The sequence below is a fragment of the Phyllobates terribilis genome, unplaced genomic scaffold, assembly GCF_046119375.1.
Source record: "Phyllobates terribilis strain yellow unplaced genomic scaffold, ASM4611937v1 Scaffold_1__5_contigs__length_1240528914, whole genome shotgun sequence".
NCBI lineage: Eukaryota > Metazoa > Chordata > Amphibia > Anura > Dendrobatidae > Phyllobates > Phyllobates terribilis.
In genome coordinates, this window is record NW_027362761.1 from 590190086 (window position 1) to 590210043 (window position 19958).

A 19958-nucleotide genomic window follows, 5' to 3' on the forward strand; every position below is an offset into this window, starting at 1 on the left:
AATTGAAAATGCAATCTAATCCTTCCCCTCTATTATCGATATTATGTTTACCCCTGGACTCGAACCAAACTCTTTTAAGTGGTGGAAGATTAGGGGAATTACCAGTCTAAGACACCTCTGAGCTTCCAACAGATCCATCATCTCTAGGCAGGAATTCATACAAAAATATAATCCCCCAGTAAGAGAAATGATGCACATTAACCAAGTTCTACACTTCGCAAAAAAATGTTTTAATAACAGTAGTGCCACTTTGCCTACAGTGTTTCAACGAAAATGCATTTATAATTTTAACAGTGGAGGAATTATCTCACTGCTGTACTTTATATACAACCAACCCCCCGGCAGAGGAAAAGTTGCAGTGTGCAGAACAGTAGGAGAACGATCTCGGCTTCAATCTGTCATCAAAGAGATGGTGTCGCTGTTTTGATGATTTATCAAAAGGAAGTCATCAGACCTGACTTACTGAGACTTCATTGAAAGTCCTACATAGAGCCTACTATGTTCCGGTAAAACTACATTACATCACTTAATGACGCCTTTCTTGAGAACAATAAAATGACATCTTATGCTTAGTGATAGTTAATTAATCCAGGGATTTAATCTGACTGCCAGATTGGAGTCGGGAAGTGAGTTTTTCCTCAATGATGTAAATTGGCCTATACCGCATGGGTTTTTTTTTGCCTTCCCCTGGATCAACGCTGCGGAATAGCTGCAGTGCACAAGAAATAGGATGAACTGGATGGACGCTTGTCTTTTTTCGGCCTTATAAACTATGTAACTATGTAACTATGTACATAAAATCTACCCCAGTGTCTCAGACAGATGTTTCAGAGGATGTAATGAACCAGGAGACATGAAACATATTTGGCAGTCCTGTCCCTTGGTGATAACTTTTTGTCAAGAAGTTAAATCTCTAATTAGGGGTGTGATAGGGGGGTCTGCCCGGCTACGGTATTATTGTTTGGAGATAGGCCACAAGACATATCCAATAAAACATCTAAACTACTTAATTATATCACAATGGCCTCTAGAATCCATATTGCTTCTCAATGGAAAACATCAATCCTTTCACTGTCTCTAGTTAAAAAAAGCAAACTAGATAATATAATGATGTATGAACAGATTGAAGCCACTAAAACTGATACAATGGAATTATTTTTTGAAGTCTGGACGCGCTGGATAGAATCCCACCTAGACCCCCTCCTGACTCGTTCCCTAAGTTCGTTCCCTAAGAGTTTCCCCGTGAATTCCTTGTGCGAAGAGGATGAGTAAAAGAAGGTCATATGTTTCCGATTGATACTCACCCTCTAACTTATATGGGGGGTGAGACATACTATAACACTAAACAAAGTATACAAGCCATCTACTAACTTTAATTGCTAGTTTGATTTAACCTTAATTCAGTTAAGATATAAATAAATACTAATCATTAAACGGAAACTCCCAACAGAGCATACCCTTATAGATATGAGATGGATAAATAGGAGGGCACTTTGATGGGCTAATCCTTTGTATGTACAGTATTTACATAGTAACATAGTAACGTAGGTTGATTAAAGACCTAGGTCCATCCAGTTCAACCTTTCTCCCCCAACTGTTCTCTCTACACTAACACTACACAATGTATTATTACCATTTTTATTATTGCTGCCCTATTACAATTAAAAATGAACCCCTTTTATAATTTTTTCATCAGTTTTATATTTTGTATTACTCTTGTGATTCTAATAATGGTATTACTAAAATCCCTTTGCCTAAATCTGTTGATCCAGAAGAAGGTAAAAACCCCAGGACACAGTCAACTATTTTGCGTCATGGGGAAAAATTCCTTCTTGACCCCGAGAAAAGGCGATCTGTCCAAGAACAAATCCTATAAAGAGAAGCAAATACCACTAATTTTTAATGAAATAATCCAAGATACCTCAAACTGAGCATACTCCACATACAAAAAAGGCATAAAGGAATAACACAATACTAATTATTCATCATAAATTGTTTTTATTTAACTTAAACATCTCGAAACCAACAACAAGAAGCTAAAAATTCATTTAAAAAGCATGATTAAAATACAACTCAGGAGGAGGGGAGCGGGGCGGTATGCTCATATAAGATAACAAAAAATAAATCCACACCTCAGTAAATCATCTGTATAATTATATCTGAAATCTAATTTATTTACCCACAACTAATACACAATAATTGAACAATAATAAATTATGACTGTAATATCATTAAATAAATAAATATTTCATGTGAGACTAAAGAATTTAAAGGTAAAGTGCCTGTGCAATATATTATATATTCTCAAATCAATATTTAAATATATCCATGCTACTATTAGTAGTGGGGCCAATATATACTTTGAAGACTTAGGCAAGAAAGTGAAAGAATTGGGAGCGCAGGTGGTCTTCTCATCCATCCTCCCAGTGGATGGCCATGGAACAATGAGGTGGAATAAGATTCTACAGGTGAACAACTGGCTACGTCGATGGTGCCGTCAACAAGGATTTGGATTTCTGGATCACGGAATGAATTACCTATACGATGGACTACTTGCTAGAGATGGGGTGCACCTTACGAAGACTGGAAAACATGTATTTGGAAGTCGCCTTGCTACACTCATCAGAAGAGCTTTATACCAGAACAATGTGGGAAGGGAAGCAAAAGGCCAGAAAAAGCCATACAGCTGACAAATACTATTGAGATCTCTGCTACTGGAAGTGGAAAAGAAGAACAAAGACAAAAAAATCTAAATAAAAATATGGGAGGAAGAGAAACCAATCACAAACTAAAATGTTTTTATACAAATGCACAAAGCATGGGCAACAAACAAGGAGAATTGGAACTACTAACGCAGGAAAAGGAATATGATGTCATTGGAATCACTGAAACTTGGTGGGACGATACACATGATTGGAATAAAAGGCTAAAAGGATACAACTTATTTGCAAGAAACAGACTTGATAAACGAGGAGGAGGTGTTGCATTGTATGTTAGAAAAGTGTATATCTGCACAGAGATTGAAGCTTCAGAGACTGGGAGTTCTGTGGAAACTGTTTGGGTAAGAATACAAGGAGAGAACAACGGAAAGGACACCATTGTAGGCATTTACTACAGGCCACCTGGGCAAGCTGAAGATATGGATGAACTCTTTATGTATCAAATGACCAAGTTCTCCAAAAAATATGACGTAGTGGTCATGGGAGATTTCAACTATCCAGACATTTGTTGGGAATCTCTCTCAAGTAAAGCTAACAGGCCAAGCAAATTCTTATCCTCTCTTGCTGACAACTTTATCTTCCAAAAGGTAGGGGAGAAAACAAGGGGATCTGCTACTTTGGATCTAATCCTTATAAACAGGGAGGAAATGGTTGAGGAGGTAAAGGTGGCTGGGACCCTAGGAGGCAGCGATCATGCTATTATAGAATTTTGGATAACTAGAGGAGGAAGACATGTGAAGACTCAAACTTCAAGGTTAGATTTTAGAAAGGCAGATTTTAAGAGACTCAGCAAGAGAATAGGAGGGATCCAATGGCTGGATGTCCTTAAGGACAAAAATGTCCAGGAAGGATGGGAAATTTTTAAAAATGAAATTCTCAAAGCACAATCGTTAACAATCCCGAAAAGTAGGAAGAATGGGAAGCATTTAAGGAAACCAGGATGGATGAACACAGAACTTAAACACATGCTAAAAAGAAAGAAAGAAATGTTTATTAAATGAAAAGAGGGAGGCATATCTAAAGAAGATTATAATGCAGTCTGCAGATCCTGTAGGGCACGTATCAGGTTAGCTAAAGCTGACAATGAATTAAGGCTTGCAAGAGATGTCAAAAGCAATAAAAAAGGATTTTGGGGGTATGTCAAAAGTAAAAGAAAAGTCAAAGATGCTATAGGATTTTTACAGGATGAAAATGGAGAAATGGTAAGAGAGGATGTTGAGAAGGCCGAACTTTTTAATTCCTATTTTGCATCTGTTTTCTCTCAGAAAGAAAATGTAACATCAACTGATCTTCACTGTCCTTTTAAAGGAATAGAGGAATCCAAGTTATCTGTAAACAGAAAGATTGTGAGGGAATATTTAGCTAACATAAATGAGTTCAAGTCTCCAGGTCCAGATGAATTACACCCCAGAGTACTGAAGGAGATCGTAGAAGAAATTTTAGAACCACTCTCCATAATCTTTGAAAATTCTTGGAGAACAGGAGAAGTCCCAGAAGACTGGAGAAGAGCAAATGTTGTTCCTATCTTCAAAAAGGGGAAGAAGGTGGACCCAGGGAACTATAGGCCGGTGAGTCTGACTTCTATACCAGGAAAGATCTTTGAACAAATTATTAAACAACATGTATGTAAGTACATGGATAAGAATGAAGTGATTAACCAGAGTCAGCATGGGTTTGTAACTAACAAGTCATGTCAGACTAACTTAATTTCCTTCTATGACAGAATCACTGACTGGGTGGATCAGGGAAATGCTGTAGATATAGTATATCTTGACTTCAGCAAAGCATTTGACAAAGTATCTCACACCATCCTTATTGAAAAAATGACCAAGTATGCAATGGACCAGGCAACTGTTAGGTGGATTCATAACTGGCTTAGTGATCGGACTCAAAGGGTGGTTGTAAATGGCTTCACATCCAGCTGGATGAATGTCTCAAGTGGGGTACTACAGGGCTCTGTCCTGGGACCTGTATTGTTCAACATCTCTATCAATGATTTAGATGAAGGAATTGAGGGTAAACTGATTAAATTTGCTGATGACACAAAGCTAGGAGGGATAGCTAATACTAGAGAAGAGAGAGAGAGGATTCAAAAAGACCTAAATAAACTGGAGCAGTGGGCAGCAACCAACAGAATGGTTTTTAACAGGGAAAAATGCAAAGTACTACATCTGGGCAATAAAAATGAAAAAAGCATATACAGAATGGGAGGAATAGAGCTAAGCAACAGTACATGTGAAAAAGACTTAGGTATACTAATAGATCATAGACTGAACATGAGTCAACAGTGTGATGCAGCAGCAAAAAAGGCAAATACAATTCTGAGATGTATTAACAGAAGCATACAGTCTAGATCACGTGAAGTCATTATCGGTCTTTACTCCTCTTTGGTCAGACCTCATCTGGAATACTGTGTACAGTTTTGGGCACCACATTTTAAAAAAGACATAGACAAACTGGAGCAAGTTCAGAGAAGAGCGACCAGAATGGTGACTGGTCTGCAAACCCTGTCCTATGAGGAACGGTTGCAGGATTTGGGAATGTTTAGCTTGCAAAAAAGAAGACTGAGAGGAGACTTAATAGCTGTCTACAAATATGTCAAGGGCTGTCACATTGTAGAAGGATCATCTTTATTCTCATTTGCACAAGGAAAGACTAGAAGCAATGGGATGAAACTAAATGGGAGGAGACACATATTAGATATTAGAAAAAACTTTTTGACAGTTAGGGTGATTAATGAGTGGAACAGGCGGCCACGAGAGGTGGTGAGTTCTCCTTCAATGGACGTCTTCAAACAGAGGCTGGACAGACATCTGTCTGAGATGGTTTGGTGAATCCTGCATTGAGCAGGGGGTTGGACCAGATGACCCAGGAGGTCCCTTACAACTCTACCATTCTATGATTCTATGATTCTATGATATACAGTAATCACAATTCACTGAGATATACACAGATAATAAAGTGCTCAAATTGCAATGAAAGTCACATTAGAGACATACCCCGGTTCCCCTCACACCACTCCAACGCCTTTTCGCTCCTCGCTTCGTCAGGGAGTGTGGTGTGAGGGGGAACAGTGCCATATATATACAAAAGGCTTGCAGCTGTTGGCCATCTATATACTAATTACCAGTGTCCTTCTATCGGGCGCCGCTAGCCCTGTGTGAGTCACTGCAGATACTTCCGGGGCCGCCAACCCCGAGCGCGTCACTGAAGGGCGTGTTTGCCATTCATGACGCGCCCCCAGTCCGCAGCCAATCAGAAGATCCGCAAGACGCACGCACACTGCGGCGCACAACGCTGGTAGTGGCCATATTGAAACCTGGCAATAAGCCTTACCTGCAAATAAAGTTGCCTACATGGAAGAGGGGGAGTGTCCTGGTAATTGCTCCTGGAAGGGAGGTGTAATGAGTGAAATGTTTGAATGAAAATAATAATAATAATAATAAATAAAAAAGTGATAGAAATCAAATTGATTGATGTGTGTGTCCTCCATATCCTCATAACCACAAATATCGCTAGAAGTGATAGAAAGATGATGAGTATAATGTGAAGACAGTGAAGGTGCGTTGAACTTGAATGAAAATAACTAAAACAAATAATATAATGTGAAAATGAAGGTGTGGTGTGAAAAAAACAGTGAATGTGTGAATGAAGTGCCATGAAGATATGTAAAAAGTGTGTGATGAACGATAATATGGGTGTAGTGTAAAAAAATAAAAACCAATGTATGAAGGTAATAAAAATGTGTGAGAAATATAAAACTCATAATGAAGTGAGATAAATAAAGTGAAAGACAAAAAAAGGGGTGTAGAAAGAAGTATATATTATGAATATGTATGTAAACCATTATCATACTCAGAAAAATGAGTAAAAAAAGAGTAAATGAGTGTAAAAAAAATATATATATATATATATATATATATATATATATAAATAATAATATCACTCAAATCCTTGCAACCGTGATTGTTATCAATATATATATATATATATATATATATATATATATATATACAGTACAGACCAAAAGTTTGGACACACCTTCTCATTTAAAGATTTTTCTGTATTTTCATGACTATGAAAATTGTACATTCACACTGAACGCATCAAAACTATGAATTAACACATGTGGAATTATATACTTACCAAAAAAGTGTCAAACAACTGAAAATATGTCTTATATTCTAGGTTCTTCAAAGTAGCCACCTTTTGCTTTGATGACGGCTTTGCACACTCTTGGCATTCTCTTGATGAGCTTCAAGAGGTAGTCACCGGAAATGGTCTTCACTTCACAGGTGTGCCCTGTCAGGTTTAATAAGTGGGATTTCTTGCCTTATAAATGGGGTTGGGACCATCAGTTGTGTTGTGCAGAAGTCTGGTGGATACACAGCTGATAGTCCTACTGAATAGACTGTTAGAATTTGTATTATGGCAAGAAAAAAGCAGCTAAGTAAAGAAAAATGAGTGGCCATCATTACTTTAAGAAATGAAGGTCAGTCAGTCCGAAAAATTGGGAAAACTTTGAAAGTGTCCCCAAGTGCAGTTGCAAAAACCATCAAGCGCTACAAAGAAACTGGCTCACATGAGGACCGCCCCAGGAAAGGAAGACCAAGAGTCACCTCTGCTTCTGAGGATAAGTTTATCCAAGTCACCAGCCTCAGAAATCGCAGGTTAACAGCAGCTCAGATTAGAGACCAGGTCAATGCCACACAGAGTTCTAGCAGCAGACACATCTCTACAACAACTGTTAAGAGGAGACTTTGTGCAGCAGGCCTTCATGGTAAAATAGCTGCTAGGAAACCACTGCTAAGGACAGGCAACAAGCAGAAGAGACTTGTTTGGGCTAAAGAACACAAGGAATGGACATTAGACCAGTGGAAATCTGTGCTTTGGTCTGATGAGTCCAAATTTGAGATCTTTGGTGCCAACCACCGTGTCTTTGTGCGACGCAGAAAAGGTGAACGGATGGACTCTACATGCCTGGTTCCCCCCGTGAAGCATGGAGGAGGAGGTGTGATGGTGTGGGGGGGCTTTGCTGGTGACACTGTTGGGGATTTATTCAAAATTGAAGGCATACTGAACCAGCATGGCTACCACAGCATCTTGCAGCGGCATGCTATTCCATCCGGTTTGCGTTTAGTTGGACCATCATTTATTTTTCAACGGGACAATGACCCCAAACACCTCCAGGCTGTGTAAGGGCTATTTGACCAAGAAGGAGAGTGATGGGGTGCTACGCCAGATGACCTGGCCTCCACAGTCACCAGACCTGAACCCAATCGAGATGGTTTGGGGTGAGCTGGACCGCAGCGTGAAGGCAAAAGGGCCAACAAGTGCTAAGCATCTCTGGGAACTCCTTCAAGATTGTTGGAAGACCATTTCCGGTGACTACCTCTTGAAGATCATCAAGAGAATGCCAAGAGTGTGCAAAGCAGTCATCAAAGCAAAAGGTGGCTACTTTGAAGAACCTAGAATATAAGACATATTTTCAGTTGTTTCACACTTTTTTGTTAAGTATATAATTCCACATGTGGTAATTCATAGTTTTGATGCCTTCAGTGTGAATGTACAATTTTCAAAGTCATGAAAATACAGAAAAATCTTTAAATGAGAAGGTGTGTCCAAACTTTTGGTCTGTACTGTATATATATATATAATCCAAGCAATCACATAAATTAAAAATATGCATAAGGCATATCCCCACATAGACAGACAAAATGCATGCCCAAGGTATCACTGCATACAACCACAGCACTGCTACCCCCCAAAAAAGAGTCATGCAATAAATATAAAAAATAAAAGAAAAACATAATTAAAATATGAAGGACAGTAGCCAGAATGGATGAACCAGGACAAAGAAAATCCATCTATAGAAAGCTTCCAAAGCCCCATTGGTCATTCAGGCCATTGGGTTTCATACTCTTTAATATAGTAATCCATCTGCATTCCATTTGTAGCAATCTTTTAACCAGATCGCCCCTCCTAATATTAGGATATAAGCGATCAATTCTTCTAAATTTCAGTAAATGTTCCTGATGCGGATGACATTCTCTGAAGTGTCTGGCCACCGGTTTTAATTTTGAAAGAGCTTCCAAATTTTCTGCTTGTAATTTCATGGCTGATTTGATATCCTTGATGTGTTCTAGGATGCGGACCCGCAGTTCACGTGTCGTCATACCCACATAGTATAGTCCATAGGTCCATATAGTCCATCCTCTACCTGTTCAGCTATATTAGGAGACTTGTAACAAACTCCAATTAGCTGCTTTCCATTATGGCCATTCCCATGTACATTAACCCAGACTGACCCCACATTGTCGCAGTTCCCCCCAATGTTGTCATTGAGCACAGGTTTTAAGTTGGATCTTACAAAAATACACACCCCTCCACCTTTTTTGTCTTTTCTGTCCTTTCTAAATAATAAAACAGGGGTAAACAAATAACTGATTCCTGATGGCGGTTAATTGTATGTAAGGACTCATGTAACCTGGTGGTATGTAAAATATATATTCCTAATCAGAAATCCGGACTAGTGTGAACCTGGGGACAGTTGGCAAAACAGAGAGAGGAGAAGAGAGAACAATCCGACCCTAAAGTCCCAACACTATGTGTACGGTGAAAACAAGATACATTTATTATTACAGGTGACATAAAATGGATCACAGAACAATGACGAGAAAAGTAAAACAAACTAAAAGCATCTAAAAACAGGGGCGTATACCCAGGGAGCATGTGAAAATCATGAAGGGAAAAGCCAATCAGACAAAAATATTAACGTCACGTGTACTAAATTAGAATATACACATGTATAATGTGCAAAACCATGTAAATTGAGCAAATAGAGTATACAGATGATACAGATGAATAATAAATAAATGATAGTTAAATACTGCTGCAAATGGATAAATATACAAATATTCAGGGTCGACGAAGGCACTTGCCGAAACGCGCGTCAGGGTGGATGCAGCCCGCGCAAGGGAGCCATTTGATTGTAAGTCTCCTTTACTTAGTAGCAATCACCACATGAATTGTTTATGATATACACCAATGATGTGTTATGTGTGCATCAAAGGAGCACTTTTTGAGCTTGCTTGAGTAATGAGATGACTTGACTATTTTTGCTGCTAGGGTTGGTCTCTACATAGCTTTTTTTGCACATGCTCTATTTTATAATTTTGTATATTCAGGGAAGTGTATATGCGCTAGCACTTTACATATTCATTTTAAGCATTTACTCTGCAGGAGACCTTATTTATACCCATGTTTATATTCATATTTACAGTTATATGAAAAAGCACCCCTATTAATCTGAAGCTTAATGTTTTATAAAAATTGGTGTTTTTGCAACAGCTATTTCAGTTTGATCTATGTAATAACTGTTGGACACAGTAATGTTTCTGCCTTGAAATGAGGTTTATTGTACTAACAGAAAATGTGCAATCTGCATTCAAACAAAATTTGACAGGTGCATAAGTATGGGCACCTCACCAGAAAAGTGACATTAATATTTAGTAGATCCTCCTTTTGCAAAAATAACAGCCTCTAGTCGCTTCCTGTAGCTTTTAATGATTTCCTGGATCCTGGATGAAGGTATTTTTGACCATTCCTCTTTACAAAACAATTCCAGTTCAGTTAAGTTTGATGGTCGCCGAGCATGGACAGCCCTCTTCAAATGATCCCACAGATGTTCAATGATATTCAGGTCTGGGGACTGGGATGGCCATTCCAGAACATTGAAATTGTTCCTCTGCATGAATGCCTGAGTAGATTTGGAGCGGTGTTTTGGATCATTGTCTTGCTGAAAGATCCATCCCCTGCGTAACTTCAACTTTGTCACTGATTCTTGAACATTATTGTCAAGAATCTGCTGATACTGAGTGGAATCCATGCGTCCCTCAACTTTAACAAGATTCCCGGTGCCGGCATTGGCCACACAACCCCAAAGCATGATGGAACCTCCACCAAATTTTACTGTGGGTAGCAATTGTTTTTCTTGGAATGCTGTGTTTTTTTGCCGCCATGCATAACGCCTTTTTGTATGACCAAACAACTCAATGTTGGTTTCATCAGTCCACAGGACCTTCTTCCAAAAATAAATTGGCTTCTCCAAATGTGCTTTTGCATACCTCAGCCGACTCTGTTTGTGGCGTGCTTGCAGAAACGGCTTCTTTCGCATCACTCTCCCATACAGCTTCTCCTTGTGCAAAGTGCATTGTATAGTTGACCGATGCACAGTGACACCATCTGCAGCAAGTTGATGCTGCAGCTCTCTGGAGGTGGTCTGAGGATTGTCCTTGACTGATCTCACCATTCTTCTTCTCTGCCTTTCTGATGTTTTTCTTGTCCTGACACTTCTGGCCTTAACAAGAACTGTCCCTGTTTTCTTCCATTTCCTTACTATGTTCCTCACAGTGGAAACTGACAGGTTAAATCTCTGAGACAGCTTTTGTATCCTTCCCCTGAACAACTATGTTGAATAATCTTTGTTTTCAGATCATTTGACAGTTGTTTTGAGGAGCCCATGATGCCACTCTTCAGAGGAGATTCAAACAGGAGAACAACTTGCAAGTGGCCACTTTAAGTAGCTTTTCTCATGATTGCATACACCTGGCTATGAAGTTCAAAGCTCAATGAAGTTACAAAACCAAAAAAAGTGCTTTAGTAAGTCAGTAAAAAGTAGGTAGGAGTATTTAAAACAAGAAAATGATAAGGGTGCCCATACTTATGCACCTGTGAAATTTTGTTTGAATGCAGATTGCACATTTTCTGTTAGTACAATAAACCTCATTTCAAGGCAGAAACATTACTGTGTCCAACAGTTATTACATAGATCAAACTGAAATAGCTGTTGCAAAAACACTAATTTTTATAAAGCATTAAGCTTAAGATTAATAGGGGTGCCCAAACTTTTTCATATAACTGTATATATTTATTTATCTGTATATATATCCATTTGCAGCAGTATTTATCTATCATTTATTTATTATTTATTATTCATCTGTATTATCTGTATGCTCTATTTCCTCAATTTACATGGTTTTGGTACAATATATGTGTGTATATTCTAATTTAGTACACGTGACGTTAATATTTTTGTCTGATTGGCTTTTCCCTTCATGATTTTCACATACTCCCTGGGTATACGCCCCTGTTTTAAGATGCTTTTAGTTTGTTTTATTTTTCTCGTCATTGTTCTGTGATCCATTTTTTGTCACCTGTAATAATAAATTTATCTTGTTTTCACCGTACACGACGTCTTGGGACTTTATGGTTGGATTGTTCTTTCTTCTCCTCTCTCTGTCCTTTCTAAATGTAGTGTATCCCTCCATGTTTGTCACCCAGTCATGACTTTCACCCAGTCAGGTTTCCGTAATAACCACCACATCGTATTCTGTGACCGACATAAGAGTCTCCAGTTCAGCCATTTTGTTTGTGAGACTTCTTGCATTTGCCACCAAACATTTAATACCATTAGTACTTTCGTTACTGCTACTCAGCTCCCTACGTTCCTTGCATATCCCAGCCCCCCTAGATCCTCTATAACCCCTGCTGTCCCATTCCCTCTGTCTACTCTATCTATCCCCTTATAAGCACGAATACTCTCCTTCCCCCCAGATCCTAGTTTAAAAGCTCCCCCATGCGTCTGACCATTTTTTCCCCCAGCACAGCTGCACCCTCCCCATTGAGATGCAGCCCGTTCCCACTGTAGAGCCTGTAAAACAAGAGAAACAGAGATCAATTGGTGTAAAAAATCACATTTTATTAGTAGTGTCCCATGACATGTAGTGTCAGAGTAAGGATTAAGAATATACAAGAGACAACAAAGTGCAGCGTGCCAGCAGCATACAGGGAATTTTTTTCCCTTGTCTATTAGTCCTGCTGTCGAAATTTTTGTAAAACTGGTCACTGAGAACTTTAACCCCTTTAACCCCTTTACACGTGAGGGTAGTTTGCACGTTAATGACCGGGCCAATTTTTTCAATTCTGACCACTGTCACTTTATGAGGTAATTACTCTGGAACGCTTCAACGGATCCCCCTGATTCTGAGATTGTTTTTTCGTGACATATTGTGCTTCATGATTGTGGTAAAATGTCTTCGATATCACTTGCGTTTATTTGTGAAAAAATTGGAAATTTGGCAAAAATATTGAAAATTTTGCAATTTTCAAAATTTTAATTTTATGCCCTGAAATCAGAGCGATATGTCACACAAAAGAGTTAATAAATAACATTTCCCACATGTCTACTTTACATCAGCACAATTTTGGAACCAAAAATTTTTTTTAAGTAGAGAGCTATAAGGGTTAAAAGTTGACCAGCGATTTCTCATTTTAACAACAAAATTTACAAAACCATTTTTTTAGAGACCACATCATATTTCACGTGACTTTGAGGGGCCTTTATGAAAGAAAATACCCAAAAGTGACACCATTCTAAAAACTGCACCCCTCAAGGTGCTCAAAACCACAGTCAAGAAGTTTATTAACCCTTCAGGTGCTTCACAGGAATTTTTGGAATGTGGAAGAAAAAAATGAACATTTAACTTTTTTCACAAAAATGTTACTTTAGACCCAGAAGGAGCGCCATTTGACTTTTTGAATGTAAAATTAGCTTGAATAATTAGCGGACGCCATGTTGCGTTTGGAGAGCCCCTGATGTGCCTAAATAGTGGAAACCCCTCACAAGTGACACCATTTTGGAAACTAGACTCCTTAGGGAACTTATCTAGATGTGTGGTGAGGACCCTGAACCCCCAGGTGCTTCACAGAAGTTTATAACATTGAACCATAAAAATAAAATTTTCACATTTTTCAACAAAAATGATTTTCAGCCCCCAATTTCACATTTTCATAACGGTAACAGGAGAAATTGCACCATGCAATTTGTTGTGCAATTTCTCCCGAGTAAGCAGATACCCCTTTATGTGGGGGAAAACCACTGTTTGGGCGCACGGAAGGGCTCGGAAGGGAAGGAGCGCCATTTGACTTTTTGAATGTAAAATTTGCTTGAATAATTAGCGGACGCCATGTCGCGTTTGGAGAGCCCCTGATACGCCTAAACAGTGGAAACCACCCCTCCCTCCCCCCAGTGACTCTATTTTGGAAACTACACCCCTCCAGGATTTTATTAAGGTGTATAGTGAACATTTTGAACCCAGAGGCACGACACAGAATTTGATAACATTAGGTCATCATATTGAATAAGTTGTCATTAGTCTTGAGCGCAAGTGCTCGCTATTTGAGTTTGCATCGGGTGCTCAGGTATGCACCAAGTCTTGCGAGTGCTCAAGTGACATGCTCGAGTCCCTGCCCCCATGTTTCACGGTTATTAGACACCCAAAAAAAAACATGCGGGGATCGCTTGTGCATGGCAGGCAATCCCCGTGAGGTTTTTTGGCTGTAAAACATTTGGGGCGGAGACTCAAGCATGTCACTTGAGCACCCGATGCAAACTCAAGTAGCGAGCACTGGCGCTCAACATTAGTCGCCATATCGTCTTCATTTTTTTTCTTTACTTTTGAAAAAATCTCAACCCTTGCCTATCCCTAACCCTTGCCCAACCCTAACTCTAGCCTAACCCTAACCCTAGCCTAACGCTAGCACAACCCTAACCCCAGCACAACCCTAACCCTAGCCCAACCCTAACCCTAGCCCAAACCCTAGCACAACCCAAACCCTAGCCCAACCCAAACCCTAGCCCAACCCTAACCCTAACCCAACCCTAACCCAAACCTTAGCACAACCCAAACCCTAGCACAACCCTAACCCTAGCACAACCCTAACCCTAGCACAACCCTAACCCTAGCACAACCCAAACCCTAGCACAACCCTAACCCTAGCACAACCCTGACCCTAGCACAACCCAAACCCTAGCACAACCCTGACCCTAGCACAACCCAAACCCTAGCACAACCCTAACCCTAGCACAACCCAAACCCTAGCACAACCCTAACCCTAGCACAACCCTGACCCTAGCACAACCCAAACCCTAGCCCAACCCTAACCCTAACCCAAACCCTAGCACAACCCTAACCCTAGCACAACCCTAACCCTAAAGTTTATTTTTTACGCCGTTCCTAGTGCGGTATAAGTGATTAGACGTCTTTATTCTTCGGGTCGGTGCGATTACAGCGATGCCAGATTCATATCGGGTTTTTATGATTGACAGCTGTCACACACTAAAAGACGCATTTTTTGAGAGCTATAATTTTTCCATATTTCGAGCCGACAGAGTCATGTGGCTGCTTGTTTTTTGCGGGACAAGTTGACGTTTTTATTGGTGCCATTTTCAAGCACGTGACATTTTTTGATCGCTTTCTATTCTGATTTTTAGAAGGCAGAATAAACAAAAAAACAACAATTCAGGAATTGGGTTTTTTTGTGTTTTTTTTTAATGCCGTTTTGCGTATGGTAAAATTGATAAGGTAGCTTTATTGTTAGAGTCAGTACGTTTACAGCGGTACCGCATTTATATATTTTTTTATATTTTGGCGCTTTTACACAATAAAAACTATTTTATAGAAAAAAGAATTGTTTTAGTCACCGGAAATGGTCTTCCAACAATCTTGAAGGAGTTCCCAGAGATGCTTAGCACTTGTTGGCCCTTTTGCCTTCACTCTGCGGTCCAGCTCACCCCAAACCATCTCGATTGGGTTCAGGTCTGGTGACTGTGGAGGCCAGGTCATCTGGCGTAGCACCCCATCACTCTCCTTCTTGGTCAAATAGCCCTTACACAGCCTGGAGGTGTGTTTGGGGTCATTGTCCTGTTGAAAAATAAATGATGGTCCAACTAAACGCAAACCGGATGGAATAGCATGCCGCTGCAAGATGCTGTGGTAGCCATGCTGGTTCAGTATGCCTTCAATTTTGAATAAATCCCCAACAGTGTCACCAGCAAAGCACCCCCACACCATCACACCTCCTCCTCCATGCTTCACGGTGGGAACCAGGCATGTAGAGTCCATCCGTTCACGTTTTCTGCGTCGCACAAAGACACGGTGGTTGGAACCAAAGATCTCAAATTTGGACTCATCAGACCAAAGCACAGATTTCCACTGGTGTAATGTCCATTCCTTGTGTTCTTTAGCCCAAACAAGTCTCTTCTGCTTGTTGCCTGTCCTTAGCAGTGGTTTCCTAGCAGCTATTTTACCATGAAGGCCTGCTGCACAAAGTCTCCTCTTAACAGTTGTTGTAGAGATGTGTCTGCTGCTAGAACTCTGTGTGGCATTGACCTGGTCTCTAATCTGAGCTGCTCGGATAAACTTATCTTCAGAAGCAGAGGTGACTCTTGGTCTTCCTTTCCTGGGGCGGTCCTCATGTGAGCCAGTTTCTTTGTAGCGCTTGATGTTTTTTGCAACTGCACTTGGGGACACATTCAAGGTTTGCCCAATTTTTCGGACTGACTGACCTTCATTTCTTAAAGTAATGATGGCCACTCGTTTTTCTTTACTTAGCTGCTTTTTTCTAGCCATAATACAAATTCTAACAGTCTATTCAGTAGGACTATCAGCTGTGTATCCAGCAGACTTCTGCACAACACAACTGATGGTCTCAACCCCATTTATAAGCCAAGAAATCCCACTTATTAAACCTGACAGAGTACACCTGTGAAGTGAAAACCATTTCCGGTGACTACCTCTTGAAGCTCATCAAGAGAATGCCAAGAGTGAGCAAAGCCGTCATCAAAGCAAAAGGTGGCTACTTTGAAGAACCTAGAATATAAGACATATTTTCAGTTGTTTCACACTTTTTTGTTAAGTATATAATTCCACATGTGTTAATTCATAGTTTTGATGCCTTCAGTGTGAATGTACAATTTTCATAGTCATGAAAATACAGAAAAATCTTTAAATGAGAAGGTGTGTCCAAACTTTTGGTCTGTACTGTATATATTATTTTTTTCTTTTTTTAAAAAAATAATTTTACAATTTTTTTTTTTTACATTTTTTTTTCACTTTCTGACATTTTTATTACTTTTACACTTTGTCCAACTATGGGACTTTTACTTTTTGCAGCCTGATCGGCTGTATAGCATAGAGATGCAGCAGCTACCTAAGTCATGCAGCCTGTGCACTGCGCATGACCAAAGCAACTTCCTGCCACCTGGTGTCCCGGATGTTGTCATGATGACATTGGGTCACCATGGCAACATCCGGAACCGGACTCAGACGCCGTGGGATGCCAGCAGAGAAGGTAAGTATTGCGATCACCTCCTCTTGCCACCGGAATGCTGAAATTGATTTCGATCGCACCATTTCGGAGGTTAATATGTAGGGAGCGGTGCGGGACTGCTCCCTGCACATAGCACCGGGTGTCAGCTGTAACAATTAGCACGGCCATGGGGGCGGCCTGTGCGCCCTCATATGCCAGCCTGCTGTTTCTTTATGTTTATTAACATCTTGTACTATTAATTAATGGCAGACCGTCCTGATTTCCCTGTATGCTGCTGGCACGCTGCACTTTGTTGTCTCTTGTATATTCTTCATCCTTTCTCTGACACTATATGTCATGCGACACTACTAATAAAATGTGATTTTTTTTACACCAGTTGATCCCTGTTTCTCTTGTTTGACATCATTGTATGAGTGGGTTTTTTTTACCCGGCAGACAACACACTGTTCGGCGTTCATGGTCTCGGCAGCCGATGACCCTGTTTGTCCGCCTAATTATAGAGTCCCGCACCACCAACATCTGTCTGGTCTTGGCTGCCTCTTATTTCTCTTCTTCCTACAGCGGTCATCTTCCAGGATGCTCGGAGCAATGTCCTGATCCCAGTCCTGGGCTTGTGATCCTAGTATCAGCCAAACAGGCATATTTACTAGTCTAGAAAAGTGTCCTCCTATTTATCTATCTAAGTAGCTTAATTGGGGGGTCAAAAACAACTTAGCACTGCCAAAGCTACCGCCTCCTATCTTTCTGTGTCCTTTTTCCAGGGGGGCTCTTTGTATTAATGATGATGAAGACAAGAAAGAAGTTGATCAGAAACAGCCGGATCCTGACCGTGGATGTCCAAAACCGGAGCCCCCCGAACATGGACTCTTTGTGGTAAGACGCTGCTCTCTACACTGTGGTGGCGCTCAGTGAGGATTAGCTAGAAGTTTTTCATGGTATACGATGGATTTATGGTGAAATCTCTCCTTTACTCGCCGCCATCCGTTCATGTTCCCTTTAATTTCCTATAAATTATTTTTGGTGTTTTTTAACAACCACGCGCCGCCCGCCGTTCACCGTTCACCATTCATCATGTTTTGTTTATAGCTCTTTTTGCTGTGATTTATAGTTTTATAGGTTTATATTTTTTGTTACCGTGGCGGAAGCTGGTGGAAATAACAGAAGTGACACTTTCTCTGTTTAATAGACCAATCGGTCTGAAGTCTCTCAACGTGATAATTGTAATTCAGTGGAGCCGGCTGTGAATGATGACGATGAGGCTGATACAGATATCGTCACTTTATTATTTCAGGGGTGCAATGAAATGTCGTCTCCCTAAACTTACAGAAAAGACTCTGAGACATAAAAATAACTAGATAAATCAATGATGGATGATGATGGATGATGAATAGATGGATGATGGAAGATGGAAGAATAGATGGATGGATGGATGGATGGATGAATAAATGGATAGATGGATGGATGGATGGATGATAGATGATGGAAGAATAGATGGATGGATGAATAAATGGATGGATGAATAGATGGATGGATGATGGATGGATGGATGAATGGATGATGAATAGATGGATGATAGATCGACGGATGATGAATAACTGGATGATAGATGATGAAAGAATAGATGGATGGATGAATGAATAAATGGATAGATGGATGGATGGATGGATGATAGATGATGGAAGAATAGATGGATGGATGAATAAATGGATGGATGAATAGATGGATGGATGATGGATGGATGGATGAATGGATGATGAATAGATGGATGATAGATCGACGGATGATGAATAGCTGGATGATAGATGATGAAAGAATAGATGGATGGATGAATGAATAAATGGATGGATGAATAGATGGATGGATGATGGATGGATGAATGGATGATGAATAGATGGATGATAGATGGATGGATGGATGGATGATGGCTGAATAGATGGATGATGGATGAATGATGGATAGATAGATAATGAAGGATCGATTAATGAATGATGATTGATGGATGATGATGGATGAATGAATAGATGGATGATGGATGGATAATGGTGGAATGATGGATGTATAATGATGGATGGATAGATAATGGGTGGATAGATGATGATGGATGGATAATGATGGATGGATGATGATGGATGAATGAATAGATGGATGATAGGTGGATAATGATGAATGGATGGATGAATAATGGGTGTGTAAATGATGTATGCATGTATAGATGGATGATGTATTAATGATGTATAGATAGATAATGATGAATGGATGGATAGATAATGGGTGGATAAATGATGATGGATAAATGATGTATGTATGTATAGATGGATGATGGATAGATACATGAGTGATGGATGGATGATGATGATGTATGGAGGGATGATGGACAGATAGATGGATAGACACCTCATTCACAGCAGTTAGCTGTATGATTACATAGTGTTACATATTATTGTCTGCGGTATTTCGGTGTTGTGATTCCGCTCTCTCCGCTCAGAACGAGAAGTCCTGGTATTCTGTGGCCGAGGAGATAGAAATCATCTGCTTTTCTGGCTATGAACTCTCCGGCTTTCAGTTCTTTCGATGTCTTCCTGATGGAACGTGGAAACAAGAGCGCGTGGAGTGCGTCAGTAAGTAGGCTGGGAATATACTGTCCGCATTTATATGGAAGTGTCGCCCTGGCTGTACAGGACAAAGCGGACTGGAGGCATCGAAAGCACAAAATGCAAAGAGCTGACATAAAAGCCTAGAGCTGCAGATCACAGCTTTGCATCAGTAGAGCAGTGCTGCAGGGTAAAGCATCGTAGAGGGACAGATAGGCAGCATCTGACTGGACAGGAGGTGGATCTCAGCCTAAGGCCACAGCCCCACTATCAGTATTTGGTCAGTATTCGGTCAGTATTTTTTCTCAGGAGTGGGAGCCAAAACCAGGTGAGGAACAATCAGAGAAAAGGTAGAATAGAAACAAGTCACCAATTCTGCATTTATCACCCACTCCTAGTTTTGGCTCCCACTCCTGAGAAAAAATACTGACCGAATACTGATAGTGGGAACGTGACCTTAGTCTGACTCTAATTA

At 40.1% G+C, this 19958-nt stretch overlaps 1 protein-coding gene across 2 annotated transcripts in view; it reads left to right on the plus strand.

The window, feature by feature from the left end:
• C6 (complement C6) overlaps positions 1-19958 on the plus strand; it is an 82470-nt gene that overhangs the window by 44969 nt on the left and 17543 nt on the right. For both annotated transcript variants that reach the window (XM_073682068.1, XM_073682075.1), the window contains exons 13-14: positions 17654-17765; positions 19378-19510. In XM_073682068.1, coding sequence (XP_073538169.1) covers positions 17654-17765; positions 19378-19510 — 245 coding nt within the window. The remainder of the gene's footprint in view (positions 1-17653; positions 17766-19377; positions 19511-19958) is intronic.